We start from the raw sequence: 18624 nt of genomic DNA on the forward strand, positions 1-18624 counted from the left end.
GGAATGGATGTGTGTGGGTTTGTGGAGGTGAAACTGAACACCTGAACACACGTATCTCCCAGGGCTGAATCCCGTAAACTTATCTGCTCTGGAAAATGAAAGGAGGAAGAGGTTTCCACAGGAAAAAGTTTCTCTATAGAAGAAACGTGGAAAGGCAAGGTCTTCTGTCTCCTAGTGAAGTTCTTCAAAGAAAAACAAGAAGGGAAATCGCCACCACACACAGAAAAAGGTGAGTGCTACTAAAAAAGTGTTGAGTCTTGGCTGTCCATTCCCCAATCCTTCCTCTTTATTAAAATTACCCCCAACCTTCAAAGCCCCCCAGTGTTGTTAGACTCTCCCTGAGCGGCCCCCATCACTGTTTAGAAAGAAAATCTGTCATGTTTTCACGAACAAAGTATAGTAGATGCGTATTTGTAGAAAACCTGGAATATACATTTAAAAGAGAATTTAAAACATCCATAATTCCACAATCCCAAGATAACCACTATTAACATTTTGGGGTATTTCTTAATGTTTTTCTTTTTGTCCGCATATGAATAAAACTGGAGATTTGTATGATTTGTGACCTGATATTTTAACTTATGGATGTAATATCAACATTTCACATATTCTGTAAAAAGCGTAAATATAATGAAAATTTGTAATATTCCATCTTGGAAATCCCACAATTTACTCAGCTATTTCCTTCTGGCGCAATGTTTCTGGTTTTCAAATATTATAAATAATGGTGAGATCAATGTATTTTTGCCTAAAGCTTTTTTCTTTAATTTAGAATATTCTCTTGAGAAATTTCCAGAAAAGGCACTTGCTGGGTCAAAAAATAAAATATTTTTGAGATTCTTTTCTTTTTTTCTTTTTATTTTTTTAAAGATTGGCACCTGGGCTAACAACTGTTGCCAATCTTTTTTTTTCTGCTTTATCTCCCCAAACCCCCCCTGTACACAGTTGTATATCTTAGTTGCATGTACTTTTAGTTGTGGGATGTGGGACGCCGCCTCAACGTGGCCTGACGAGCGGTGCCATGTTCGCGCCCAGGATCTGAACCCTGGGCCGCCGCAGCGGAGCGCGCAAACTTAACCACTGGGCCCCGGAGCCGGCCCCGAGATTCTTGATACATGTCACAAAACTGCTTATCAAAAGCACGGAACTTTTTATTATTCCACAGCACCCAGAAGCCTAGTCTCTCCTACCCACAACCACTGGGTTTTCATACTGTTTTTTAAAGTAATGCTAAGGGGAAAAATGTCCTTTGGCCATGGCTTGGATTTACATTTTATTGATTATAAATAAAGCTGGATCTTTCCATATGATTGTTGATCTTTTAGAAACCATTGTTGACATTTTAGAAGAATAAATTATTTTCCTTTACCTTTTCATCTGTTGTCTTTAATTTCTCCTGTGTATCTGCAAAGTCTTTTATATAATAAGTATTTTAGTATAATTTGTATTATATGTTATTTTCCTTTAACTTTCCATTTCAATGTTTTTCAACAAATATACATTTTAAGGCTTCTAAGCAGTCAAATCCATCAACACATTTCATTTTCCATTCATTGTAAGCTTCTCCAACAGAAATTTGAGAAATATCTCATTTATAGTCTTTTTATATTTTTATCGCTTAATTTTTATTTAACTCTTCTATCCATCTGGTATTTATTTTAGCAAATGGTAAAGATTTAAATTAACTTTCACCAAATAGTTAACCAATTGTTCCAATACCACTTGTTAAATATATTAAATGTTTACATTCAGGTTATAGGCTTACCTCTCAATATAGATTGTAGCTATATTATAACTTTTGAGATAGTGTCATTTTTGTTATTTCCTACAAAATGTGTAACTGTATTTTTCATTTCCTCTTTGATCAATAATTGCTTTGGGAAAATATTTTTAAATTTCTAAGTGTTTACAGTTTTTTGCTTAAACATCTTTTCTTAATGTTTCTTTGGATTACTTAGAGAATGAGAGCTATATTAGTTTCCTTATCTTAATTTTTTCTATTTCTGCATTTCCTAAATCCTAAGACGCTGCTTCTCATTTTTTTTTGAAATCAGAATGCAATCAACATATATATTTAGTGATATTTTTGGATTTTTTTCACAAAAGCTTTTAGTAAATCATAGATGTCGTACGGCCTTCATCTGATTTCTTCTTCTCTTCCATCGGATCCCTTCTCTCTTTTGTGAGTGCCTCAGTTGGCTTTCTGAGATCCTTACAACATACCTACAGTCTCCTTTGCATTCATTTTATTTCTCTGTCCTTTGCCTCTATTACTGAGCTTCTGAAATTTGTTTTCACTGATCCAATTTTCCGTTGAATCCAGAATGCGCGATACCTTCTACATCTTGATTTCATTGGAAACTGTGCCTTCCCTCTTTTTAGGCTTTGCTCATCTCAGCCTGCCCTGCCTCCTGATGGCCTAAGCTAGTTTCATAGAGGTAGTGTCCTCCGAAAAAAGATCAGTTAATGTCCTAGGTTTCCTAGGTTTCCTGTTGTAAATCTCTTTTGGAAGGAAGCAACAATAAGGGGCCCCCTTCTCTCAAACTGCGGAACATTTTATAGGTTCTGTGATACCCCTTGTTTATACTTCTTCAAAGAGGTTAATCTATCTAGAATTGGAGTGTAATCAAGCAGGAGTCGAACAGGGGTCTCTCAGAGACCCTGGGGGAAAGACACCGTCTTCACCCAAATCCTTTACTCTGCGATCCCTGAATGGCCTGTGTTCGTAGGGGACAACATGACCACAGGGTCTCACATCACTAAACGCTCATGAACGATAAGGCATGCCAGGTTATCAGATGAACTCTGGTTGTTTAAAACAAGACTTCCCGTGTTGTGTGGCAAGAGTCAGACCTGAAAGAGAGATGCGGAGCACAGCCACAGATCCCACGCGGCAGACAAAATGGAACTTCAAGGGAGCCTGCAACCCGCTCTGCCAAACTGCTCCAACCCCTGGCAGGGGCCAGCTTGGCTCACTTAAAAAAGTATATATGCTACTTCTAAATGAATTACAACATTAAAAAATAAAAATATAAAAATTGCTAACTAAGCTGTACAGAAAAAAAGTTTTCCTATACTCATCATCAGAAGCTAGGAAAGAACAAAATGTTTTTTACATTGATTTTTCAGGCTTCTTACTCAAATATTCCACAATAAAATTTGGCAAGTTTAATGAAGTATTTTTTTTAACTCAAAAACTATGAGTGGAATATATTAAGGCTTAAAACTAAGAAAAATAGGCTTTTAAAAACTTTTTAGCTAAAAGTTTACACCAAGTTCATGGTATTATAAACCCACGTCTTAAAATGAGTTGATTTGGAGACACTTACTTTACATTATAAGAGCACTACCCAGTAATGGGACAGGAAATTAAGCTGCTTCAAGTTAGAACACAAAATAGACTCAATTTGTAAAATATGCTAATGGTAACACAGTTTCACTACCCATAGCAGGGCATGCTTTCTGTCATTAACATATTTTAGTACTTAACATAGCTATTCAGATTGTAATGCCCATTGACACCATTCTAACCTTTGTAAATGCTGAAAATCCAAAACACTTTTTGTCACCAACCTCTAAATGAATACTTTCAAACATGCTCTGGTGTCAGACTGCGTGAAACATCACGGATGCTTTCACAAAGCCCGATGGAACACTAATAAATTAAACTTTAATTTGTACATGTAATTTCGGACTAAATCGAAAACTACTTTCTATCATATTCTAGTGTGACCAAAGAGGTCAGGGGCAAAACATTTTAGAAATCTCTACAGAGGAAACATCTAATTGTAAAGTGTTTTTCTGCTAAATTATTTTTTTTCTTGTGAATTTGATATGTTTTAAATTGCATTACTTAATTTTAGGCATGCAATCTAGCAGAGTGAAAAGCAAACATGTTTTCTCTTGAGAGGGACCTGCGTTTGGTGAGATCATTGGCTCTTCCAAGCTGCAACTTCCTTATTAATAAAGTGGAATTTACTATCCATCTCATAGGAATGTTGGGTTTTGTTCTGTTGTTTCGTAGTTGTTACCTTTTTACTTTGTATGATGGAAAATTTCAACTATACATAAAGGTAGACAGAACAGTATAACAAACCCCAAGTGCCCCTCACTCAGCCCCATAATCAGCAACCCAAGTCAGCCTGGACCCACCCACTACCCACCCACCCCATTATTTTGAAGCCAATGCAAACATCATATCATTTCATCATGAAGTATTTTCATGAGCACCTACAAAAGATACTTACTCTTGCTTTTTTTCAACATAATCACAATACTGTTTTTGCATCTTAAAAATTAACAACTGATAAAATATTAATTTTCCAATTATGTCATAAGTAGTGCTGTAGTTGGCTTTTTGTTTTTAAATCAGGATCCAAATAAGGTCCACATATTGCAATTGGTAGATATATCTTGTAAGTCTCGTTTAATCTTTCTGGTTCCCCATCTAGTCTTTTTTTCTTTTTCCTTTACATTTCCTTTGTTGAAGAAACTGGGTGGTCTGTCCTGTAAAGTTTCCCGCTGTCTGGGTTTGGGTGCTTGCAGACCCACAGCTTACTTTAACACGTTTCTCTGGACCCCGTATTCCCTATAAATGGGCAGTTGGATCTAGAGCCTTGATTTTTTCTGAGGGGGGAGCAAAGAGACCAAGAACACTTCCTAGGTGATATTGTACTCTTCCATCAAGAGACACATAATGTTTGCATGTTTGGTTTTCTCTCTTTCTGTGATATCAGCAGCTATTGATCTTCAGTGCCTAGAACCATCAACATTAGGGGCTGCAAAATGATGGTCTTCTCCTTCTATCATCTCTTCTTTATTAGCTGGAGTATTCCTATAAAGACGAAATTTCCTCATCTACTACTTGGTCACCCAGTGGTACAATTCACATAGGGGAGGCAGGATAAATGTTGCGGGGTTTTTTCCCTTACTTGTTTTCAATGTCATAAGTGGACTCCCTAGCGCCCACCAACACTGACTAATACATTTTAGTATCATTATTAATCTAGGGATCTAAACACAGTTGATGTATTTAAATTCTTTGCTGTTTTTATTCTTATTGATGCTCAAATTGTCCCAATTTAAGCTCAGAAGAGTCTCTGAAAGTTGGCTCCTGACTCCTTTTGATGAGATTCTAGTAATCTTGACATCTTCCTTGCTACCTGTTAATTACATGATGTTCCAGGCTAATTTTGCATATTCCCACCCCCAAACCTGGAATAAGCCATTTTTCCATGGAGTCCTGGCTCCTCTTAAGTGGGAAATGGTATTTAGAGACCATGGTTTGGGCTCTAGGGGTGCGCCTTGCTAGTAAGTTGGCCATTTGGTCATTGTTTTTAGGACTTTTCATGGAATGGAGCCAGAAAATATTCCTGCTTCTGTTTTTCTTTAGGAGAAAACACCTCAGGAGTTTTCACAAAGACTTACAGTTCAATTTTAGGACTATAGGGTTTTTACTTAATTTACTCTCTCTCTCGTGTCTATCTCCTTTCTCACAGACCAAGAATCTGGGTTCTCAAGAACACCAAAAATGAAAAATTAGATTGTCACTTGTGTATTGTTCATTTGCGTTATCCCACATGACCCACACAGCAGTCTCAGAACAGCACTGCCAATGCTACCATCAACAACATGATTGCTAGAGAAAGTCTTATAATTGTATCTTTAGTTTCTTTGTGTCCTTGGATATACCCACCTAAATCAAATTAATATATGTTAAAGTCACTTGGAATTCTTCTTCTCTGTGTGGTTCATGCCACCAACTGGATTTTTTTTGTTTTTGTTATTTTATTCTCGATTTTTAGGGATTGTACTTTTAAATCTAATTTTGTTTTACAAAATTTGTTTTTACTATGTAAAATGTTTGCATGATTCCAAACTCAAATGTATAAGACATTTGTAGACAAAGGAGCTTAGCTTCCACTCCTCTCCCATACGCCTATTCTCTCCCTCCCCTTATCATGGCCCTTTTTTAAAAAACTCTTCACAAATTTCATCTCACCTTGCATTGGGGCCGTGCTAATCCTCGCTGCGGTGTTAATTCTGACATACTCACTGCTGAAGCAAACACAGAAGATTGTTCGGAGGAGTAACTGTAATTATAAATCCCATGTAACATCCGATTCGGTTCCTGGCCATGGAGGTTGCTTCATAAAGAGCAGCTAGAATCTTAGTCTTATTTCAAAAAGAAAAATCCTCCTCATCCCTAGTTTTCAGGATTGGAGACGCAGGAGTTACTTTGGATACAAACCTATTTCACATCCCTACCTCCCATGCCCAGCACAATCCTGGCACACTCTAGAGATTCAGTCAATATTTATTGAGGGAACAAATAGCTGCTCACCAGCATGGGTGTCCAACACAACGGGCCTCAGCTCAAGGCATTGCAGTCTTTCACGGGAACAGCATGTTCAGGACCAGGTTTTTAAATAGAGTGTAGTTGTATTTAATGCAAATATTTAATAATTCACAGATATTTTAATGTAGCATAAACCTAACACAAAAGCAAAAGTCTTGAGTCAAAAATCTTGCCTTGTCCTAATTAGAAAGGAAAATTTTCTCAACTATTTTTAACTTTGCAGAGTTACAAACTAAACCTCAGCATGAAAGCCCAGAGGGAAGAGATTAAGGGAAGGATTCACCCAAAGGCAGTAGGAGGCCTGTCTGGTTGTGGTCGGCCACGAGGAAGGAGGTGAGAAATGGAAGCAGAGCGACCAGGATCCAGAAACAGAGAACAATCTGACCCTCCAACCAAGCCTTTGGAAGAAAGAACATTATTTCCTCACAGTTGCAGAGAGAGAGTAAAAAAGAGAAATGCATACACATATATATACACAAGAAAGAAATTAGGATAGATGCTCTGTTATGACAAAGGATAACGAACATTTTTGAAGACTTCATTCCTTAAAGAAAACTCAGAAATAAAGATATAATCAGAATTTCTTCAAGTCTTTTCACTCCTGGAAGTAGACCTTCCAGCCACTGTGTGTCCAGGGGAGATGCCAAGGGGTCACACAAGCTTGTTCCGATTGCTCTTATTCCAGCAGAAGAGAGAAGACATCCACGTAAATAATTACAAACCCAGGGGAAGCCTGGGGGCCAGAAATGAGGATGAACTACTGTTCTCCAGAGAGCAGGAAGCAACCACTTCCTGCTGAAGACTTCCCTGAGGGCCACGTGGAGGAGCTGCCATCGGAGCTGGGCACTGCGGGAAACACAGGCGTTCTACAAGAGCGCGGCATGCTGGGGGCCAAGCACAGGCAGAGGTCAGAGAGGGCATCCCGTCCAGTCTGGCCAGACCACAGGGCACACAAAAGAAATGAGGGACAGGGGAAGCCAGGCAACCCCGGACGAGCTACGTGGGGACGCGAATGTCAGTCGGGGGTTGAGCTATTGCAGAGAAGGAAACCGACGGGACCCACTTCAGCTTTTCGACAAGGACTATAACCTTCGACAAATGAATGTTCAATGTGCATTTACCATGTGCCAGGCCGTGGAGTAAGATGTGAGACTACAGTGATGACAAGATACAGTCCCTGCCTCTGAGGGAGGGGCTGAGAGCCTCGTGGAAGAGTCAAGGGAGGAAATAACCCCTGTGCTGGGAACAGAGGAGAGGGAATTAATGTGCGAACCTCGAAGCAGATGAGGGGAGACTTGATGGAGAAAGTACTTAACTAGTTAAATCCAGCTCTGGGAAGACAGGCTGTATGTTATATTATGTACATGAATTCCCACGTAACTCCAATGTATTCACGTAGGCAGCTACGTATTAACTTTTAGAAGTGGAAACCAGTCCAAAACAATTGTGCATGTGTGCCTGCGCAGAATGATGAACGTCGCTGATATGGTTTCTGGGAAGAGGAGATGTTAAAGGCCTTCAGTCACCATCCTGGGCTATCACTGCCAACCCTGGGTCACGAGGCTCAACAGAAAGTGCTCCAAACCTCAGATCCTGGATTGCGTTTTCCTGAAACAGTGCATGATGCAGCACCCCCATGGGGTTTGCTGTTTGGGTAAAGAAGTCACCCAGACCAACACTAGAAATTCAGACTGACCCAGTGTCCTCTCACACCACACCCATCTTCTTCTCTTTCCTCACTCCCTCCCCCAGCCACCCGTGAAGTCTGCTTAGGAGGCAGAAAATGCTCTAAGAAAAAAATTTCCAGGATGCTAAAGGAAGGAGGGAAGCAAGCAAGCCTAACCTCGCTGGGTGGAAAGTGAAGGTGAGGATGGTATCAGGGGACATCCCTGAGGAAGTAATAATTGAGCTGAAGGATAAACAAGGGTCCGACAGAGAGAGCAGGGGAGGCGAAGAGGGTATAAGAAGCAAAAGGGGATGCTCCAAGCAACTGGGACAACTTGTGCAAAGGCTGTAGTTGGAGAAGGGCGACATGAAAGGACACATGGCTTCATTAATAAAACCAGGTCTGGAAATTCACTGGAAGGCAATGCTGAGAGAATGTCCAAGCGGGGCAGCCCTAACAGCTACACACCTGTCCCCCACTTGCCATTGGAGCATCGCACCAAGCACAGTAGCCAGCAGCACCCCCACCTCAGGGCTTTGATCTCTTTTGGTAACTCCAGCCCAAGAGTGAACAGAAAAGTCCAGCTGGGTGACCAACCATCCCAGGTTGCCCGGACGATCTCAGTCCCAAGAAAAATGGGGCAGTTGGCCACCCTACAAAAGTTTTCATGAGACTTATACTAAGAGTGTTATAAAAGGTAACTAAATATAGAGAATAACACAATAGACACCCTCAAGATAATTCTCCACCTGTCCCCAGGTATCCCCATGGCAGAGCCACTTTCCCACCATCTGAAGAGCCCTCAAGAAGGCCTCAGCTCCCCAAAGTCCAGAGCCAAGAAAACGCAGTCCAGAGTGATAAAGCCCCAAGCACGAGCAGACCTAAGGGTCCACAGAAAGATCGGAGTCTCACACAGCCTTAACCCGTCACGAAACTCTTTGCCAGCCATGCCTGCATTTCCGTGATGTAGGTCAGAATTGGCCCAACCAAAGGAAACGTTTCCAAACTCCAAAAAAGGCAATCAAAATATAGTGCTTAAAAATCCCTCATGATAGGGAATAAATTCCATTATTGCCTCTACGGCCAGGCCTTCCAATTTCGGCTTGGAGAGAATCAGCGAAGTCTTTTCTCTCCTGACATGGCGCTCTCTCACCTGGCGAGCAAGTCAACTCACCTTTGTTTGGTAGCTCTCTTGATCTCTGCTTGACTCCTTAACAAGAGAAAGAAATAAGATGCTTCCATCCAGCCCTCCATCCTCACAGCAAGTCTGCGAGTCTGGTTCCCTGTGCCAAGCCCTCATTTTCCCAAGATAGCAGAGCCTTTCCCTTGGCTACGCCTGCAGAGGACAGATCACAACAGAATACAAGCCCCGGCATTCACTTAAGAGAAATACATAGTCAGTAGCAGAGAAGAGAGGAGATGGCTGAGAGGAGAGCCACTTGCTTGCTTTCATCCAAGGAGTGAGGATGACACAGTAGAGTGGCTCCAAGTGCTTGAAGACGTGGGGCATCTCTGAGCAGAGACTGGCTAATCTCAGAGAGAAGGGCCGTCTGGACACAGGCAGCAAGGGCCTTGTCAGGAAGGGACCCGTCTGTCTGCACTCTGGGCTGCAGAGAGGGACTTGCAGAGGAAGCTGTGTTTGGGACTGTCTTGAACTTCAACACCCTGTACCCACCAATTAACCCATATGACGAAAGTAATTTAAAAAAAATTACACAGTACCCCAAAAATGAGTCTAGGAAGACAGCATTAAGAAAACGAAAATGTCTGCATAGTTCAAAAGCTGGATATTGAATCTCCATTAACCAATCCAATTCTTCTATGCTTGAGAAAAAGCTGATTTGCACAAAGCTCAATAATAATGAAATTCAGAGAGCACATGTGCCAAAGTCGACCAGAACAGCACGTCCTGTTGTATGCGCAAAGTTCACGTATGTGTTATGCGCCTGAACTAGGACTAGAGGACAAGTTATTCCGGTTAATGTGTTCTTGTCTTCTCCCGACCGTCTAGGAGCCCACTTTCTCATTAGATCGCTAAATCTTTGGAATATTTAAGGAGCATAACTACATCTGACCAAGATTACTCACTAACAAAGGAATGAACTATTCAAACTCAAATGGCTTGCTGCTTAAAAACACTATACACACCAGCCAGAAACAACACGGAAACTCTCCCATGCAGAGAATATGGCAGCAGCTCATTCTCATCAGTGAAGAAGACGATAAGACCCTATAGATCCAGGGGCTATGTCCATCTTCCTTCACTAGAAATTTCAGAAGTTGGTATACACTTCCCAAGTTGAAAACTATTACATAAATAACTTGGAAACGTCAAGTAATATTCCTGAGGTCTGCCAACAGTTTAACCACAACGAAGTTCCCGGCCAAGACATTCATGAAAAGTTCGGAAGAAGTTGCTTTGAGAAAGATGTACTCACAACAGATTTCTCCTCCTTAGAAAGAATGCATAAATGTTAAAAAAGGAAAAGGAAAATTAGGTTTGTCATAACAGTGTAAGAAAAAAGACATTTAAAAGAAGTTTGGAAATAAGACGACACCAAGACTTCATTATTAATATGTTATTGTTACTATTAGTATTAAAACTTCATTCAAACATTTCTCTCATACTTTTCCTTCCCGCAGAGTAGATGTAAGAATGTCTTAACTGAGTTTAAGGGCAAAGAGCAGGCACTTGGCTTTGCTACCGCCTGGCTGTGTGATCTTGGGTAAGACACTGTTCCTCTCTGGGGCTCAGGCTCCTCACCTGACAAAACAGAATCCCTAAGCTCCCTTCCAACTCCGACATGTCACCATTCCAGACGCCTGTCAGGGCCACACATCTAGCCCTCCGCCTCCCTGGCCATGGAAACAGCAAAGAAAAGACAAACTGGAGAGGTGTTCTGAAACGAGAAGTCATACAAATAGGCAGTCAATGGCAAGCAAGGAAAGAAGAAGGAGCGTCCACGACCACTCCACTGATGATGTCATAATGCCTTAGGATTTTACACAGAATTTTACAAATATGGAACGATTCACACCAGAATCTGGATTTGACTTCAGGAAAGTAACGGAAATTCTTAAAAAGGATGCCTGTCTCAGGAGAAGAGGCGGGGGAGGAGATAGTAGAAGTCACATTTTTTTTTATTGAGGTCATAATAGTTTATAACATTGTGAAATTTCAGTTGTACATTATTATTTGTCAGTCACCATATATATGTGCCCCTTTACCCCTATGCCCACCCCCGATCCCCTTCGCCCCTGGTAACCACTAATCTGTTCTCTTTATCATGTATTTGTTTATAGAGGTGAGATTTTTTTAAGAGTTAATATGACTAGGAAAAGCAGTGAAACTCAAGTGGTCCCCCAAAACAAGGGTAGATCAGAGTACAGGCAACAGCACGTTTAATTTGAAAAAATTCTTGAATCCACTTAAATGTGGGTAGAAAGAAACAAAACAATTGTCAAATTAGTCAGGGGCTCTTTACCCAGAGTCTACAGGGGAGAGAGAAGGTTACGGGGAAAAGGGACGGTGGGTCCAAACAGGTATAAAAGTACCTGCGTGACACGAAATCAAGATGGTTCTTTTCCAAATGGCTGCGAGCTTACACCAAAATGCACCCCAGGTTAATTTTAGGAATGTCAGAACCCACCCCTAACCCAACAGCCAGCCTTGTCCTGCATGCCGGAATCCAAGTTATTAACGTTTTCTTCTGCCTTTCGATGCCTCATAGCGTAAGGTAGCAAGGTAGACATTGCACTAACACATACACAGACAAAGGCAATCCACGGACCATAGAGAAATGTACGTGGGCACTAATTTCTAAGTGTGCTTAGCCCTCTTTGTCCCACCGTGGCTGCCAAGTGAGCAGGAAGCATTTTATAGCAAATCCACAAAGTCTGGGAAGACACGCCTTGCACCGTTTCCTGCGCCTGACAAATGCTAAAAAATAAAAACACAAAAACAAAGGAATATTTGTGCAAAACAAAGAATGTCCCTACCATTTTAGAAAAAGAAATGATTTCCAACCGAGAGACACTAAGCTGGGGACAGACTTTGAAATCAGTCCCCATAACAACATACGAGGCCCCAAGAAGAAAGCTGCAGCCAGTTGGAGGTAATGATGGAAAGACCCAGAAGGAGATGGAGGCAGAGAGTGACCGAGCAGCTCTCCGAACTGCCTTAGTCAGCAACGGGAGAACAGACTGTGGAACTTAAGACTCTGCATCCTAGAACCGACCTTTAGCTGTTGCCTGTGAACAGGTCTCTGCAGGACAAAACTCCAAACCAGCACGAGGAATAAAACAAGAACCTACCCCAGAGGCTGGCTGGCTAACAAGTCGTTCGACCACAAGCTCCTTAGCAAGTCGTCCCAAACTAACAATGTTACAAAGCTTCCATTCCAAGGATACGCTCACTAAATGGGAAGTCAGTGCCATTTTAATTTCAGCTGCCATGTTTCGCCCAGAGTTTGAAAAAGTTGTCATTCCTATTGTGATAATAATTATAAACGCTATCAACATAGTAAGTGCAAATTCCTGAAGGTGTTAAGAATGAGCTGATGAAACAACTTACGACTGTTAAATCATGTCCTTTGGTCTATAAGGTCTCCACAGCTCTACCCATTGGAACAGTGGAATCAGGATTCTTAGGAAAGGAGATAATTTTCTAAGCGATTCTTCTGAGAGTCGCAGATGTACAGAGTTGGGGAGCCTGAGGTCTGGAGGGTAACAGTCTCAGGTTTTTCAAATAACCATCTGGGCGTCCTTGAGTAAGTCATTTGCAGAGTCTCTGTTTACTTGTAAAATGAGGCATTTGAGCCAAAGTCTCCATCAGCTGTAAAATTCTATGATTCTGGAAGCAATAGTTTACTCTATCGCTGGCAAGCCTGCCTTGATAATCAGAATGATCCAATTAACACTCTGCAGTGTAGAATATTCTATTTGTAGTTTTGAAAAATAGACTATTCTAGAGGGGAAGAAGTTCCGGTTATGAAATCCAGTCACTTTGTTTTTCAAAACAGAAACAAAGAATCGGAGGTCCAAAGACGTCGAATCACTTTGTTAAATTACAAGCCAATCGGTGGCAGAAACAGGACAAAGGCTGCCTGACCAGTCCTGTGGGCACCAAATCGCACTGTTACCCACCCCGCAGGCTTCAGAACCGCCGTCCCCACTGGCAGCAGCTTCAGCCCCGTGCAGAATCCATAGTGTGCCTTCTACGCGACTCGCTGCACACAGCCTGCACCACAGCTGCACTTCATGGCCTCTGGGTTATTAGTTTTCCAGACACCTAATCCAGGAGACATTTGAAAAGTGACCGAAAGGCCTTCGTGGAAATATGCCGGGATAAAATACTTTAAAAAGTCCTATGAGGGTTGTTGAAGACAGCCAAGACCCACACACCATCCGCTGGCTCCCCATCTTATCAAATGAGCATTTTACAGGTAGGAAAATCCTACTGAACCCAGTCCTGCCCCAGCAACGTCAGTCCCCGACTACAGCCTCAAGAGCACAAGCACTTTGTCATGCTGGCCTCAGGCCTCTGTGACAGCAGGGCAGTATGTCTGCCAACCCCACAGGTAGGTACTTGAGCCACGTGAGAGCACAGAGCGGCCCTGGGTGGCAGCTCACACAGAGCCGCACCTCCTTCTGGCCATCGAATGCCAACAGCTGCCGGGGGGCAACAAGGCTGCCCTGGAAAACTGCCCCCACCACACGCCAGGTACAGAATCTTTGGAGGGACTACCCTGAAAACGTTTTAGGGACAACCTGGGAATTTCTGTGCAGGAGCAATGTTGCACGCCACCCAGTATGCTGCGATTCATTCCAGCATGAGATAATTTGTTCCGTAGAGTGCAACTGAAATGATGTTGGATCCAACGACTTGGTTGAATCTCTCAGACATAATGATGTGTGAAAGAAGCCAGACACAAATGAGGAGGTGCTGTAGGACTCCACTTATACAAAATTAAGAATAAAAAACAAAGCTAATCTATAGTGTGATAGGAGTCAGAGTGGGATCACTTCTCGGCTGGGGGCTATTGACTGCTGGGGGGCACGAGGAGCTGCCTAGGGTGCTGAAATGTTCAATTTCTTGATCTGGGGGGTGGTTACACAGGTAGAAAGATACCTAAAACTACATCAAGCCCTTAACTTCAGATCCCTGTGCACTTTACTGTATGCATGTTGTGCCTCAATAAAAAATCAATTTAAAATATTGTGCACACAGCTAGAAGGACCCACAACTAAAATATACAAGGATGTACTCAGGGGGACTTGGGGGAGAAAAAGCAGAAAGAAAAAAAAAAGAAGATTGGCAACAGTTGTTAGCTCAGGTGCCAATCTTTAAAGAAAAAAATAAAATATTGTGGGAGGTCCCCTGATGTAAATGGAGACTATGCTGCTTCCTTTCCTTTAGCATAAGGATATCTGAAATTCTCTCAACTGAGTCTTTGCCAATAATATCACTAGTAATAACAATAGCTAGAGTAAATGCTTATATAAGCACAGGCCATGTACACGGGGACTTACATGAATTATCTCCTCTAATCCTTAAAACATTTCCATGGGGTAGCCACCATCCACATCTCATATCTCCATTTCACAGATGAGGAAACTGAGGCACAGAGAAGTGAAGTAACATGTCCAAAGTCACACAGCAAGTAAAGTGTCAGAATTGAACTTGAACACAAAGCAGGCTGACTCCCGTCTGACTAATTGGGAGAAGCATTTTATCCTGTGCTGCAGGACAAGAGATTGCCAAGCTGGGTGACCCTTGACTCGTTCTACCCTTCCCCCACGCCTGAGCAGCTCCTTGACATTACAAGGCAGTCTGCACGCTCAGCATCGAGGGGACAGAGAACAAGGCCTTGGCGAGACGGGTCAACCGTCTCCAGCTGACTCCATCCTGGAGGCTCCTTTGGGAGACACTCTGAGTTTGGCACAAAGGCCTGTCGTCTTCGCCTTCAGCAGCACAGGGTGGGCCCTGTTATTGGCTTGATACCATTTGACCTTATTCCTTTCCCTTAAAGGAAACACACCGTCGGGGCAACACACAATGTTTTCACAGGCTGCTCACGGGCTCTCTGGAACACGGCGCCCCGGGACAAAACGTCCACAGGGCGCCACACGCTTTTAAGATCTGCTTTAGGCCTTTTGAGAAGATTAGAGGGGCTTATCTTCCTCTTTTTCCATCTTTTACATTGTTATCATATTAAATAGAATGTATCTGTAGAACCTGGAGAAGGCATTAACCACTCTTTAAAAAATACATCGCTCTTGATCTCCACACACCCTCTTTTATCCTTCGCTGCCTTCTCAATTAGTTTTTCTGGAGTCCTCATAGGAAAACCTGTTAGATCATTGACTTGTCGGTTAAAAGGAGCCATAAGTCAGAGGCCCTCTAAAGATCCATTGGGGAGAAGGGTAGAAAGTGACCTAACGATGGTTTAGACCCAACTGTCCACCAGGTCCCAATGCCCGTCGAAAGCATGAACTGAGCTCCATCGCACGAAGAGAGAATTGTCTCCCGCCCACCCCTGCGCCCCACAATAATTATGTATGCACTCGCTTTGCAAGTAACTTGAAAAAGGGATTGAATATTAAAATTTTTGAAAAAAGCATTGGTCTCACACCAACCCTGCCCCTGACTACCTGGGTGGCCCTCTGCCCACAGCTGGGTCCGTGGGTTCACAGCCTGCCCCTCACCCCAACCTTGGCTCCAGAGCTAAATGTACCCAGCGCAGCTCACTCAGCAGCCTGGAGGATCAAAATTAATGGTGCCTCCGCCCAAGTTGGGATACAGGCAACAGACATCTCCACCTGCCCTTTCTGCTCCTTTCTCCATCCCTCATCTGCCTGGTATGTGCCTAGGACTTTGATCCTCCTCCCAGACTAATCTCCAGCATTGTGCCCAGCTCCAGACAGGCCCAGAGCTGGGTCCCACTCCCTGTTGTCACATCGTACCCATGTTGGCGGATTGACTATCCCAGAGCTGTTCCTTCTCAGTAATGTCTTTCACCCCCTACCTAGTAATGCCCAAATCAAGCCAGAACTCGCCGGCCTTAACCACACAGACGAGGACAGCACGGCAGACCTCGGCCACTGGGCCACCTTCCTCCACCCCATCACGTGCCATGAGAAGATATTCTTGCCCTGTCCCTCATCTGCATTCGGTCCTCAGGCGCCAAGGTCTGCCAGACCCACAAAATCCCTCATCTTAAATCCCACCCCAGTTTGTTCCGCTGCCCCATGAATTCAGACCCGTCAGCCAGAAACCTCTGCATTTGTCAAAGTTGACATTCTCTGTTTCAAACGAGTTGTGAGTGATTTCAAAGACAAACATACTGTTTAACGCTGTGAAGGCATCGACGTGAGCTGAGGAATCGCAGTCCTGAGCCCCAGTTCCCACATCGCAGCCAAGCACAGCCTTGTTCTCTATTAGCCTTCGTGAAGCAATTCAAACACATCACCCGTGCACACCCATGCAAGTGTGTATACACACACACACACAGAGACACGCACCTACTTTGTTCCTTTCTGGAAAATGGGCTTGGAAAAAAAATAATAATTTTGGTGCTGGTGAAGTAAAAGCTAGGAAGGCAAAGAAAGGAATGCTTGATCAGAAAATAGGACTTTTGGATAATCTCAGAATTGAATAATAAATTTGGTGACAGCTAAAATGAACAAACCCGTCATATATTTAGGATGAAAATAAGAAAAAGTGACTGTCAAGTCAATGACCCAACCAGAGCAAGAACCACACGTGGCGTATGAAATTGTGCTCCAGCGGGGCCCCCAGGGGGCTGGGACCCCTCCGGGGTGGAGGGTCTATCGTACTACTTGTGCAAACGGGAAAATATGATTATTTTGAGGTTATTTTTGAGTAACTGTTTCCTGCCCATCAGCAAATGGCAAAGCCAAAAGGTAGGCTCTTTGAAGAGGGTGTTACCTGGTCGTCATAGCGATAGGTGAGAAACTGCTCGCCTGTTGTATCTTCCAGAAAACTTCCCTGAGGGGAGAGCGCGAACTCAGGAAGGAAATAGGCTCCAGGAGACTTCTCTGCTGTGATCTGAAAAGCAAGATGGCTTGGTTACAACGAAGGCCCCAGTAAGAACCCCCTGACAGGCAGTCTCTGAAAAGGGTGAGTCCAAGAGAACCCACCCACAACAGGCTGCACCAAGAAAAGGGCCATGCCCTCACGTGAGGGACCGTTCGGCCAGGTCACAGTGGTCACCCCAAAGTGGCACATGCAGTGGTTATTCCAACACCAGGCTCCCCCTCCCACAACCTCCAGCGAGCCAGCCACAGTGGAGTTAACTCGCTTAAGTTTTGTTGCAAATCCATTGTTTCTAGGGTTTTCTTTCCTTCTTTTTCTTTCTTTCTGTTTTTGTCGGTTTGTTTGGTGAAAAAGTGAAAGACAAACTTATTTTTTCCCAACTACAACAGAAATGCATGTTCACTGTAGAAATTTTAGGAGATACAGATAAGCACAAAAGAAAATAAAAATCACCATAATCCTTTCAATTTATAACAACCACTTTTAATCGTTTTGGTGTATTTCCTTTGAGACTTTTTTCTCATAATGTTTTGTATGTTTATATAAAAATCCAAGGTTAAATGAACATGGGTTTTGCAGAAAGACTCCATTTGGTTCAAGGAGAGCTCATACGCTGGCATCTGAATCATTAGACATGAGACTCAGTCGTTGAGGTCAAGGGGTGTTAGGAAGGAGGACACCATCTGTTGGAGAATCTGGCTTGGACACAATGGCCCAATGGACTTGCTACCATCACTGGCCACCACCTCCATCCTCGGGGAGCCCATCAAGGGAAGCTGGAGCATTCTGAGCGTTTACCAATCACTGCCTTGGCTGGCTCAAGGAGAGAAGAGAAGGCGGAGATGGAACCCCTAGTACTCAGCCCCACCTGATCAGAAAACACGGATCAATGACCATGCCCCCAACAGGGTACCTCCCTCCCTCTCCTTGGGGAGGAGTACACAAGAAACAGAGCAAGAGACACAGGGGTCACTCTGAGGAAATCGCTCTCTGCAAACAGGAGTGGGAATAACTGGACCCCTCTCATCCCTCTGCTCCCCCAACAGCCACATTCCCAAACTGCAGCGGGAACTTTGGTTAAAGCGAAAACATCCGTTTAAACACTGCACTTTCACAAGAGAGATTGATACACGACAGCTTCGTCAAGGCACAGAGAACAGATAATTCCACGTTTCGGTTAGCACTAGACTGTTTTTTCTTTCTCGTTTTCGGTGGGAAAGACTGGCCCTGAGCCAACATGTGTTGCCAATCTTGCTCTTTTCTTTTTTTCTTCTTCTTCTCCCCAAATCTCCCCGGTACATAGTTGTATATCTTAGTTGTGGGTCCTTCTAGTTGTGGCATGTAGGACGCCACCTCAGCATGGCCTGATGAGCAGTGCCATGTTCGCGCCCAGGATCCGAACCGACGAAACCCTAGGCCACCAAAGTGGAGCGTGCAAACTTAACCACTTGGCCACGGGGCCAGCCCCCAAGATTTTCCTATTAAATTTCCTTCACATGAGTGACCGGAATATTCCCAGCCACACAGCCCCACAACTCCTTT

The 18624-nt window shown here is 43.2% G+C and overlaps 1 protein-coding gene across 5 annotated transcripts in view; it reads right to left on the bottom strand.

Moving 5' to 3' along the window:
• The window catches only part of ADAMTSL3 (ADAMTS like 3), a 327141-nt gene that overhangs the window by 265384 nt on the left and 43133 nt on the right, over positions 1-18624 (bottom strand). For all 5 annotated transcript variants that reach the window (XR_011525377.1, XM_070569997.1, XM_070569993.1 and 2 more), the window contains exon 3: positions 16975-17094. Coding sequence is in view for 4 of the 5 variants with exons in the window: in XM_070569997.1 (XP_070426098.1) it covers positions 16975-17094 (120 nt within the window). In the remaining variant the exon portion in view is untranslated. The remainder of the gene's footprint in view (positions 1-16974; positions 17095-18624) is intronic.

The sequence above is a fragment of the Equus przewalskii genome, chromosome 1 (genome assembly GCF_037783145.1).
Source record: "Equus przewalskii isolate Varuska chromosome 1, EquPr2, whole genome shotgun sequence".
In the NCBI taxonomy this organism is placed as follows: domain Eukaryota; kingdom Metazoa; phylum Chordata; class Mammalia; order Perissodactyla; family Equidae; genus Equus; species Equus przewalskii.